At 37.8% G+C, this 13,285-nt stretch overlaps 1 protein-coding gene across 3 annotated transcripts in view; it reads right to left on the reverse strand.

The window, feature by feature from the left end:
* antxr1d (ANTXR cell adhesion molecule 1d) overlaps nucleotides 1-13,285 on the reverse strand; it is an 80,034-nt gene that overhangs the window by 11,645 nt on the left and 55,104 nt on the right. For 2 of the 3 annotated variants that reach the window (XM_057847960.1, XM_057847962.1), the window contains 3 exons: nucleotides 12,714-12,812; nucleotides 12,467-12,631; nucleotides 12,289-12,369 (listed from right to left, as the gene is read on the reverse strand). In XM_057847960.1, the coding sequence (XP_057703943.1) occupies nucleotides 12,289-12,369; nucleotides 12,467-12,631; nucleotides 12,714-12,812 (345 nt within the window). Of the gene's footprint in view, nucleotides 1-11,203; nucleotides 11,637-12,288; nucleotides 12,370-12,466; nucleotides 12,632-12,713; nucleotides 12,813-13,285 lie in introns of those variants that run through there. The other variant, XM_057847961.1, reaches the window with a different exon arrangement.

Below are 13,285 nucleotides of genomic sequence, written 5' to 3' on the forward strand. Positions count from 1 at the left end.
GGCTAAGTCCTGTTTACTTTTGTTTATCTTGCATCTTATGTATATGTTTATTTAGTTTATTTCATTGTTAATATGAGGACTAGTTACATAGGGCGGACAGATCTAATTAAGGAATAGAAATGGGGGATAGGTTTTAATAAGCAAATGCTTCATCCTACTCCTTTTTGGACACAATGAATTCTGATCTTGTTTATTATTATCATTATATTTATTGTCTTAACTATTGTTTCTGTTATCTCGAGAATATCATTGGTCCTGTCTGATTTTTTTTTTTTTTTTATTCATTTTGTTTTTCATTTGTTTTGTTTGTCTATTATTTTTATTTTTTTCCTCATGTCCAAATAAAGCTTTCATTCATTCATTCATTCATACCCACCTGGACACCACAAACTATATGTAAAAAAAGTTTAAGAGGAGAGAGCGTTTAAGAGGACACTCGCTGTTAGTATTAGCCTAATGCTAACACGAATGCTATGCTAACGCTACGAGTTACATTTAGTGTGTGATGACCACTTAGTACAGGCCTTTAAATGCTAAAACAACAAGATAAAAAAACAAATCCTACCGTGTGTGCAAGCCTTGACAGTGGAGGGGACACTGCACAGGTGAGTGGGGGTGCATCACATCACATGAGTGACACAACCAGACACTGCTACGATGCAGGCTAGCTACACATAAAATGTCACATACAGTGAACGTGTCAGAAACTGTGGCAGATTTTTGTCTCGTTCTCATCTTGTCAGACAACACTAGCATTGGGCTTGTTTATGTTTTAGTCTCCCAAAACACGTTTTTAGCTTGTTATATTATCGTCATCGTCGTGAAAAAAGTGTTTGACGAAAATGACACTGATTGCATGCAATGTCATTTTTCGCCTACCGCCCTCAATCTCTGCCTATGTAATTCATGCCATGGTTTTTGGTCACGGCAGACAGGGATGTCCCAATTGAATCTTTTTAGAATCAATCATCTTCATTGAGTAATTGCAAAGTGCATGAATTGAAGTACAGTACTTATTTTTGGTCTTTTATACACAAAAATAATTATATACAACAACAAAATTAGCCAATTTGATTAGCATTAGCATGTAGAAAGGACAAATTTAGGACAACAAATGCCGTTTTGCGCACACATGCCTGAACAAGAATAATCTACAAGAGAATTTTATCTGAATTGAGATCAACAACCTTCCTGTTCCTGCGTTCTCCTGGATTTTAGACATGCATTCCCACATTCCACACCATCATTACTGCAATGTGAACTTTCCACAGATTTGGACCGCCTTCTGACTGCTTTTGCACTTTAGAGATTGTTTTGTCTTTGATTTGGTTTTAAATCCTTACATTGTGCCTCGGGTCAGTGGACCTTAGCTGTGCATAAAATAAAGCTCATAATGGAGAGACTGTTTTCTTTCACAGTTTATTGTTATCTCTTGTCATTTTCAGCTAAACAAAAACAGCCATACATAAGATAAAGTCATACAATCTTGAACATCACACTAATCTTCCCTGTTTGATGGTAATATTTGTCACATATTTATTTCCCTTATAGCAAGTGTTTACTTCCAAAACTCAACTTGTTTTTGAGGAAAAGACCCTAAGACACCCCCAGCATTTCTCCCACACGGTCTCTTTCCAGGCCTCAAGACTATGCCCTTCACACGCAAACAAATATGATCCAGTCAATATGTTGTGCGTACACAATGGTGGCCATAGCAGTAAAGAAGGACGTGAGAGCAGAGACGTGCATCGGAGCTGACAGCTCTGCCTGTCGCCAAGCACGACATTAATGCCAAGCATTCACGTGAGCGAGATGCTCCTCACTACACCGTACTGGCCTCAAACCTCAGATGACATGTTTCATAGAAAGCAAGGATGTAAGCATGAATGACGGCACTGTATACAGATTTTACGACGGGGAAAAAACAGCAATAAGGGGGCAACAAGCGGGATATGATCATGATTGTGGATTACTTTCACCTACTGTTTGTGCAAATGACAGATAACGTGGTTATGGAAGTCCTCCTGTGCTTACAGTTTCAAGAGTGTGGAAGATACAGTGTATCACAAAAGTGAGTACAGCCCTCGCATTTCTGCAGATATTTAAGTATATCTTTTAATGGCACAACACTGACAAAGTGACACTTTGACACAATGAAAAGTAGTCTGTGTGCAGCTTATATACTAGTAATACAGTTAATTTATTTTCCCCTCAATATAACTCAAAATATAGCCATTAATATCCAAACCCCTGGCAACAAAAGTGAGTACAGTCCTTTGAAAAAACATACATCCCTAAATGTCCAAATTGAGTACTACTTGTCATTTTCGCGCCAAAGTGTCATGTGACTCGTTACAGGAGTGCTGTCAGCATTGCTGCAAAGATTGAAAAGGTGGGAGGTCAGTCTGTTAGTGCTCAGACCATACGCCGCACTGTACATCATATTGGTGTGCATGGCTGTCACCCCAGGAGGAAGCCTCTTCTGAAGACAGTACAGTGACCCCCCACCTCTTCAATCTCTTCAACGGGAAAATAAATTAACTCTATTATATAAGCTCAACACGGACTACTTTTCATTGTGTCAAAGTGTCATTTTGTCATTGTTGTCCCATGAAAAGATATACTTAATTATCTGCAGAAATGCGAGGGGTGTACTCACTTTTGTGATACACTGTATACCAGGGAGATGGTTCGGCCAACCATGAAGCAAAACACTAATACTGGTTACGAACGAGTTCTGTTCCAACGCTGGCAACGTAACACAAATTTCTGCGTCAGTTGGAATCAACCATTTAAGTACCCCTAAACACCCCCTAAATCTCAAAATAACTTTCCAAAACCATTATTCGTCATTGTACTGTGCTCGCCAAAATGTTGGAGCTAAGTCCTAGCTATACCGCGAGCTTAGATTTGTCATGACGATGTCAGAAGACAGTGTGGTTTGCTGACTTTATTCAGCTGCTCATGACATCAACACTTGCAGAATAAAAGCTAAATAAAGCGAAATAAAGCTAAAATCAAATGAAATAAAATCAGTCTCATCTTCAATAACATCAATTCAAATTTGCATTTACAAGTTGCTGCTGATACAGCAATAATAAACGATTAGCATCAGACAATCAAATATCAATCATATAAACTCGCCGCAAGTATTCGACCACAACTGTACACACAGTAAACAGTACAAAAGGGGTTGTATAGTATGGTTATATACTGTACATGCTTTGAAGCATCAAATATGCGTGCATGCTGTCACCTCTGTCACTCGGTGGCGCTCTTCCTTATGTGTGCATGTGTGGGGTGGACGCGTGTGTACATGCGCTCGCTTGCGGAAGTACTACCTGCTCTACGCTTCCTGCGTCAAAATAAAAGCATGCATGACAATACAGAAATTAACATAAAAAAAAAAAAAAAAAAAAAAAGATGTAAAAAAATGATGTAAGGCGCCGTAAACTCAATCATATAAATCGGGTATGTCATAACTCAGGGACTACCTGTATATTGTGCAATAATCTAATTGTAACCAGTGTTGTCAGTTTACTTTACTGTAACTTAACTGTGACTGTAATCTGACATGTTGATGACCCTGAAACAAAAGTCAGAAGTTTTGACACACCTCATCATTTGTGGGTTGTCTATATTTTCACTACTGTTTACATGGTCAGTTATCACTGAAGATATCAAAACTATGAATGAACATGTGGAATTATGTACTTGGCACAAAAAAGGAAATAACTGAACATAGGTTTTATATCCTACTTTCTTCAAAGTATTTACCCTTTGCTCTTATTACTTTTTGCACACTTTTCACATTCTCTCAATGCGTTTCAAGATACAGACACCTGAAAAGGTTTTCACTTCGCAGATCTGTATGCCTTATCAGGGTTAATAAGTGGAATTTGTTGCCTTTTCAATGGGGTTGGCACCATCACTTGTATTACATTGAATGAGGTGTGTCCAAACCTCTGGCCTGTACTGTATATAGTACAGTATTTATATATGGTGGAAAACACTCAGGTGACTTGAAGTTCCGCTTTGAGACCCCCAATTTGGCCAACTTTCAAAATTGTCCGATACACATGTGTAATACATCATTGGGAAGCTTAAAATCTCAATTTTCTGGGGAAAGAAAAATGTTGAACAGGAGGGCATTTGAAGGGAAAAAAAAAGCTTTTTAAACAGCAAAACCCTATTTGGAGGTGAGAGCACGCGAGAGCAGCATATAGACGCCATGACTTTAACGAGCTATTATCGTGTACTTACGTTGTTTTGATCCAAAAACTCCTTGTAGCATGTATCACCGAGTGTCAAGACACAGCTGTGAATGGCCACAGCTGGATTTTTTGGGGGGATTTTATGTGTGAAACATGGTAATATAACAAGGGTCGCGATGCAGAAATCGCAAACCTCAAGTGGGTGGTCGAGATTTTCTTTTTCATATATTTACCCTTTTAAACGTATTTTTTCAATTTTTCTTTGTTTAGATCGATTATTTATTATCTAACATATCGGAGAAAATGCGACAGTAACAAAAAAAATACAACACAGCAATAGTTATGAGGTAGATTTTTTTTTCCATTCTGATGTCATTTGTTAAAAAGTTTAAAATATGCGAGTTTATAATTTTTAAAGTTTTAACGAAATATTACACATCAAATATTGATACTAAGCTAAAAATGACAGGCATTTTGAATAATAATTATAACTAATTACCTTCGTTTTATGGCTGGGTTGAAACAAAAGCGGTTGCGCGACTACTGTAAACGGGGATTTCCAGGGTAAAACGGACAAATTAAAAATAGTTCGGGGGCTTAATGCGGCATGAATCTGCTATGGCAGCATATAGACATATTGTTCTATCAAACACAACAGTTGTTTTGGCGTAAAATACAGCAGATTCTTTTAAAGAGGAGTGCAAGAGCAGAAACTGCTTTTTCAGTCTTGTCTTTGTTTTCCGCCTTATATTTATAAATGTTGACACTGTTCATGTTCAATCCTCGGTTAAAGTTCAGTTGTTGTTGAAGCTTTTAAAAGCTTATGTTCAAAGAAATTCAAAATATCAATCCTCAACTGTAGTTTTGGCTAAGCAAAGCAAAGGACAGTCTCAAAGGTGCTTGTCACGTGATCAGTTTGAAAAATAATTTTGACCCATTATGAAATATTTACTACTGTAGGATTCTTGCTCATTTCATTCAGTTTTGTTGTTTGTTTTATTGGTTTACAACTTTTATAGACAGCATTTTATCGGGTAGGTCTTTATTTCAAAGGGGAAGTTCAGAATTTTTGACATGAGACTTAAACTTGATTTGGCAGGGGTATAATTAGTGATTGGAGTTGATTTGAACAAATTCCGTGCAGTTTGTCGGTTATTTGTTAGTTTCAGGGCTTTCGAAGTGGCTAAGCTAGCGCGAGTCAATGATGGTTGAAATCAACTCCATTGACTAATTAAACCCCCGCTAACTAGAAGATTAAGCTTTTTGTGAAATATTCCAATGTTGTCCTTTAAATTCAATTCTCGGAAAGTCAATTACATGTGATGGCATTTTTCTGTTGTCATCCCTATGTTAAGGCAGCAAAGGGCAAAAAATTGGTAAAAAGTAACTGCTAAATTACTTTTAGAGTAACTTAGTTACTTTGATAATGAATTAGTAAAGTAACTAGATTACTTTTGCGGCGTAATCAGTAATCAAATTACTCTAAGTAATCGGTGTCAACACTGATGTATTTATTACATGTTTTGATGCATTTTTATGCATTATAAACAGTGTTGGGAGTAAATACGTAATGGCGTTATTTTTTCAGTAACGGGGTAATCTAACTAATTACTTTTTCCGCCATTACAACGCCGTTACCGTTACTGACGGTCAAAAGCGATACGTTACTTACTCTGAATAAATTGAAGAAACTACCAGCCGTGTCGAGTCGACTCTCTGCTCTGTTGATTTGTCATCCAAGACTTGGGGTGCGTTCAGGTTCGAGAATAGCGCACGTACCTCTGACTCCAAGCTGTTTGTCCCTGCTCATTCAATTAGACAATGCTTTCCAAAATTTGGTAACGTTTCTGTGTTTGCTACACCTGATGCTAGCCTCGTTCCCATCTCCCACTGTCAGCCAGCGATAATTATGCTTCCATCTTGAGGACGGCAGACGCTTTGAAGGTGACGTGAATTGTCGGGAAACTAGCCTACCTGAATGCAGCCCCTCGAGAGATGCGATGGAAGTGATTGTGATTGGCTGAGGGTTAGAGTCATGTGTCGTGGTAAGCCAATCAGAGCCGGTGATTTCACAAGCAAACCGGAACAGCTCGTGCGGCAAACACACACACGCAAAACAGATGCACAGGGTCGGGATGGCAGAGCAGTCAGAAGAAAAATTGTCCTTTAAGAGGTGGAGATATAGACACTATTTCAAGTTTGTCGAAATTAAAGGAAAGAACCTGCATGTAATGTGTAATTTATGTCCCGGGGCAAAGCTTTTGTCGACATCTATTGTAAGCAATTCAAATCTGCTGAAGCACCTAACAAGTTAACTACCTGTCTGTTCTTCTCTATTCCACTGATTCGAATACTACTCAGAAAATTTCAAATTCTTTGACATACAACAAGTTCTTTTTAAAGTAACGGAAATAGTTACTTTCTCCGGTAACTAGTTACTTTTACTATAGAGTAATTCAGTTACTAACTCAGTTACTTTTTGGACGTAGTGAGTAATGTAACTAATTACTTTTTTAAAGTAACGTGCCCAACACTGATTCTAAAAGATTTATGTCTGAATTTGGAATGGATTAGGGCATTTACATGGAAAACGCATCTGTACTTACAGAATTTTCAAGTTACGAAACAACTTCCAGAACCAATTAATTTCGTAAGTAAAGGCACCACCGTAGGTGGTGTTTGAAAAATTTGTAAACCACTGTACGAATAGATGCAGTAGCTGTGACAAAATAATGCCTCCTTCCAAGAAATGCCTCATTTTTACTATAAGTAAATAACTCTTAATATCTATCATTTCATCACACAAATTCCCAAATGGATGGGCCCGCTAATGGACTGGCAAGCTAATTTTCACTTAGTGAGGCTCAAGCTTTACCCTGAATAGGACAAGCGATGGATGCTTTGGACGTGTAGCAGACACTAAAAGTCGTCTCTTAAACGCTACAAGAGGTGAGTGATAAAATGTGTTGGATGAAATTAGGGCCAAGTAAGGCTTTAAAGCAAAGTGATTGGGTGACAGAGGGGGGCCCCCCTCTGGTCTTTGCCATGCTGTGTGACGGAGCATCCGTGCCATCAGCTGTGGGGACAAAAGAAGGGAATCTCTTGTGTCACAATATGGCTCGTGGCCTTTAAACTGCCCATCTGTTTGTGTGACGCTCACTCGCCGGTGCTGACACACAACTTACAGTGACAAGCATGCACACACAAACACACACACATGCAGTTCAGACACAAAATGCAAAGACAGCATGTGGCAGAAAGTGGCAGCATGCTGATGGCCGTTTGCAGATGCAGCGAGGTACAAGTAATGCGAGGAGAAAGCGGGAGGAGCGCTCCCTGGAAAACTCGCGCGACAATCGTTCCAGCTTTACTGTTCTTTTTGCCACTGCAGGTTATCAATCTTTTAAGACGACCAATTCATTTGAACTGGAACAGCTGGAAATCAGTGGTGGAATGTAACAAGTACTTTGTTACTGTACTTTGTATATCTGTACTTTACTTCAGTACAAAAATGAAGTGGTACTTCTAACTTTTACTTCACTACATTTGACATTATCTGTACTTTATACTCCAATACTTTTCAAATTGTCACCTCCTGTATTACACGTTACTTTTGCCCCCCCCCCCCCCCCCCCCCCATTATCAGGGGTTTCGTTTTTATGCCTCCGCCACAATCGATAAGCCCTGTGCAACTAATACTAACCGTAATTGAGCATTAGATGGCAGCAACATGAGTACAAGCAAGATAAGGCAGGTTAACTATTGACCAATAAGACCCACCTAACTCTTGTACAGTAGGTGGAAGTATACACCTGATAGTTGCTTGCAATCCGCCATTAAGCTAAATTTTGGAGTTATATACGTATATATAAACACAGACAAGACTGAAAAAGCCGTTTCTGCTCTTGCACTCCTCTTTAAAAGAAACTGCGGTATTTTAAACCAAAACAACTGTTGTGTTTGACAGAACAATATGCCTATAAGCTGCCATAGCAGATTCATGCTGCATTAAGCCCCCGAACCATTTTTAATTTGTCGGTCTTACCCTGGAAACTCCCGTTTACAGACGTCGCGCAACGATGTGAAAAGTGCTGTAGAAGTAAGCAAAGTAAGCTCAGCTAAATGGCTAAGCTGTGCATGTGTGAGAGAGAAAGAGGGAAGCTAATAGAGAGACAGGATGCTGTGGTCAATTATCATTATAATTACTTATAATTTCATGAAAGTTGCACTGTTTGGCCTTTGAGAGGTTTAAAAAAGTTCATTCAGAGTTATTATTACTAGCTACTGGAGGTATGGAGGTAGATTTGTGTCTTTATTATTCAATCAAAAAAAAAAAAGTTGCTTCAATCAAATAAAAAAATGCTTCAATCAAAATATATATTTCCAATCGAAGAAAACGTCTCTTCAATCAAAAAAATGTGTTTGAATGCAAAAATAAATTTGAAACTCAAAAAAATATATTTGAAAACTATTTTTCTTTGATTGAAATTTTTTTTTTTTTGATTTAAGTCAAGTTTTTTTTGATTGAAACACCATTTTTGATTGAAGTCATGTAATCTTGCGTTGGGACCACATTTTGGCTAGGACATTTGTGTCTTTATTATTCAATCAAAAATTAAGTTGCTTCAAACAAAAAATATATATTTTCAAAAGAAAAATCACTTCAATCAAAAATTTTAAAAATATTCAATTGTAGAAAAAAAGGTTTGAATGTGAAAAAATATTTGAGACTCAGAAATTCGCATTTGAACACTTTATTTTTCATTCAAACTGTTTTCTTTGATTGAAGCAATCCTTTTTGTGTTTGAACCATATAAGGGGTAGGACATTTGTGTCAAAATCATTCAATCGCAATAAAAGTTGCTTTAATCAAAAAATTATTTTTAATCAAAGAAAAAAATCATTTGCAAAAATATATATTTTTTGAAAGTATTTTTTAAAATTTGAAATATATATATTTTTTTATTGAAGTGTCACTTTTTTTGAAAAGCAAAAAGTTTTAAACTCTTTTTTTTTCAAAGTGGAAAAAGTTTTGAACACACTTTTTTTTTTGAAGTGGGAAAAGTTTTGAAGGCACTTTTTTTCGATTGAATCATTTTGACACAAAGATTCAACTTCAACGCTAGTTCCGGTGTGTTTGAGTGGCAGTTGATTGGGCCAATGGCATAAAAGTATGAAGCAAGAATAATGGCCATTGGCCACCAGGTCTCCATCCAGCCATCGGAGTCTCCTGGAGTCCAAGCCGATTATAGGGCACTGGTACGGGGGTGTAACATCGGCATTTCACCGGAGTACCCGCAACGGCACGTTGCCCTGTCGCGGCACACTGGTCGGACCCCGATATCACCCCCCAGGCGCGGTGGCCGGCTGTCGAGTGGACGGTCCGCGAATGACACGACACTCATTCAAAGTTGAAGTGATGGGGCTCCAGGCGTGGACGCCGGCGACTCGCCGGAAGTCCACTCTCTTACTGGGCAGGCTAGTGTCGGGCCACTCGCCGACCACTCTTGTACCGGCGCGTCGCGGACACTCCGGCTGGAACCGATTGCCAACCGTCACGTCAGGGCAGCGGGTGAAGTTCGCCGTGTTGAATCACATTAAGCAGCAGGGCACCATACTCCGGTGAAATGCCAATGTTACACCCCCGTACCAGTGCCCTATAATCGGCTTGGACTCCAGGAGACTCCGATGGCTGGATGGAGACCTGGTGGCCAATGGCCATTATTCTTGCTTCATACTTTTATGCCATTGGCCCAATCAGCCGCCACTCAAACACACCGGAACTAGCGTTGAAGTTGAATCTTTGTGTCAAAATGATTCAATCGAAAAAAAGTGCCTTCAAAACTTTTCCCACTTCAAAAAAAAAGTGTCTTCAAAACTTTTTCCACTTTGAAAAAAAAAAGTTTAAAACTTTTTGCTTTTCTACGGAGCCCCCCGGGTGCCAGGATAGAAAAAATAAAAAATCATAGCTAATCTGTACCCACAGTTTACTAATCTGTGGGTACAGTTTAGTAATCTGTAAAAAGTGATACTTCAATAAAAAATATATATATTTCAAATAAAAAAAATATATTTTAGAAAAATATATATTTTTGCAAATGATTTTTTTCTTTGATTAAAAATAGTTTTTTGATTAAAGCAACTTTTATTGCGATTGAATGATTTTGACACAAATGTCCTACCCCTAATATGGCTTGAACACAAAAAGGATTGCTTCAATCAAAGAAAACGGTTTGAATGGAAAAATAAAGTGTTCAAATGCGAATTTCTGAGTCTCAAATATTTTTTCACATTCAAACCTTTTTTTCTACGATTGAATTTTTAAAAATTTTGGATTGAAGTGATTTTTCTTTTGAAAATATTTTTTTTTTGTTTGAAGAGACTTAATTTTTGATTGAATAATAAAGACACAAATGTCCTAGCCAAAATGTGGTCCAAACGCAAAATGACATGACTTCAATCAAAAATGGTGTTTCAATAAAAAAAAAAACTTGACTTAAATAAAAAAAAAAAAAATTCAATCAAAGAAAAATAGTTTTCAAATATATTTTTTTGAGTTTCAAATTTATTTTTGCATTCAAACACATTTTTTTTTATTGAAGAGATGTTTTCTTTGATTGAAAATATATATTTTGATTGAAGCAACTTTTTATTTGATTGAAGCAACTTTTTTTTTGATTGAATAATAAAGACACAAATCTACCTCCATACTGGAGTCACTTTGTATAAGTCTTTTTCCTGTTTCGCAAAGGTAAGCAGCAGCCTGACAAAGCCATGACAGAGATGATTTCACATCCAAGTATGTAGGTCTTTGAAAAAACAAAACAAAACAAAACAAAACAAACAAACAAAAAAAAATATATATATATATAAAAAATATATATATTTATATACTAGTATATACAAGCTCTTCATTTTGTGCCGGCCGCCATGTGGGATTTTGCATCTATTCACAACAGCATAACTTTACATTCAAAATGCATAACTTTACATTCAAATAATAATAATCTTATTAAGATGTTAGAATTTTGCAGTGTACAGATCCAAATGGATTTTTATTGAATAGCATGTCTTTGAAATAACATCAGAAATAGTTTAGTTTTGATCTTTCAATTCAATGCAACGCTATTCACATTGTTAGACTGTCGTTTCCTCCTTTTGCTGCCGCATTTGTCTCTACTCAATGCTTGACTGTCAGCTTCTCTTTCACTAGCAGTCATTGCAGTCTTTTATGTCTTCTATGCCTTTCAGCGGAATCTTGCTCTCCCTTGCCATAGAAGTGCACCCCTTCACTTTCCCCTTCTTTTGTTTATATGTGAAGAGTAGTTTCATTTTTCTCAGTTAATGGGGCATGAAGGCAGTTGTGCTCATTGTTGGGGCATCTCTGTGAAGTGACTGAAAAAACCTCCAGAATCATCTGTCCTAAAAAGATGAATTGTGCAACTCAGAAGAAAAAAAGTTACAAATTGTGGATGAATCCACTGACAGCGTCTTCGTTTATCGACTATAGACGTACTGTTACATGCCGATGAATATATTACACAAGGGCCAAATTGATACATTTTCCAATGGTGAGTGACAATGACACCATTGACAACTGCAGATGTTACACCATGGCAACCAGCATGATGATGAAAACATGCCCTCAGGGTTATAGGGGTGCAGCATAGGGGTCTAAGGTTAGAAAACAGTCGCCACTTTGCTCCATCTAGTTTTTTTTTGTTTTTTTTTTTGACAGTATGGCGCAGCTTCAGAATTCTAGAGTAAAAAGTGAAGGTTTTGTTAATTCCGATGGGATAATAGATGCCATCTTGCGTTCAGTGTGTAAAATTAAGCTGCCCCAGTGTGTATGTGTAGCACACCAACATGGTGTCTTTTAGCAACTGACGGCAGATGTTTTCTATCTTTGTACGTCAGATGAATACATTATCTGCAACAAAGCTTTTAAGTGGCTGCTACCCACCCCGTCAAAATATCCATAATTATAGTCACGCACTAGTCATAATGCCTATGTCTGGAGTGCACATGTTGTTTTTGTTGCTAGCTAAATGAAGGAATTCCAGCGAGAACTCACCTGATCTCCAGGCTGAGGCCTCATCAAAGAGACTTGGTCGTAGCCTCTTCTCAAGAGAGCCCACAGGGCATCCAGCTTACCCTGAATGGGGCGGAATGGCACACAGTACACATACATATAATTCATGAAAATACTTAACATGCCTAAATAAACTTCACGAATTGTTTTAAAGACAAACCTGAATAGGTGTGTACCACCTCCTCTGCTGGGTGGGTCTGCGGTTAGCTTTGCGAGGTTTGGGCTCAAAAGGCTCAAATTCTTGCTCTGGCATTTTGACGACAGCGTTTTTTGGTTTGTCCAGCTTGGCGCCCTCCTCGGTGGAGCCTTTTTCCCCCCAGCGCACCTGCACCAACATATTAATAACAAATGACACTGTACATCTAAAAAGCGCTGCATGTCTACAAATGTGTATATGTACTATGTACCTCCATTCGTTTGATGCCCCCAACTCCTCGTCCTCCGTAGTAAGATGCGTCCACTGTGGGCCACCTTTTCTTGGGCATCCCATCTTCATCGTCCGATTCCTGAGTGAGGAAAGTGTCAACAATTACAAATCAAATATTACTAAATCATAATACCGATCATTGAATATGAATAAATACTAACACAGTACATGAAATATTTCAAAATTGTGCTTGGCAAAACAGAATATTTTGACATATACACTGCTGGCCAAAAGTATTGGCACCCCAGTAATTCTGTCAGATAATGCTGAATTTCTCCCAGAAAACGATTGCAATTACATATGCTTTGGTAGTAATATCTTCATTTATTTTGCTTGCAATGAAAAAACACAAAAGACAATCAAAAAAATATAAATCATTATCATTTTACACAAAGCTCAAAAAATGGGCCAGACAAAAGTATTGCCCCCCCCCCCTTTAGCCTAATATTTGGTAGTACAACCTTTAGACAAAATAACTGCGAACAACCGCTTCCGGTATCCGTCAGAGAGTTTCTTACAATGCTCAGCTGGAATTTTAGACCATTCTTCTTT

Source organism: Corythoichthys intestinalis, chromosome 10 (genome assembly GCF_030265065.1).
Source record: "Corythoichthys intestinalis isolate RoL2023-P3 chromosome 10, ASM3026506v1, whole genome shotgun sequence".
NCBI classification, from domain to species: domain Eukaryota; kingdom Metazoa; phylum Chordata; class Actinopteri; order Syngnathiformes; family Syngnathidae; genus Corythoichthys; species Corythoichthys intestinalis.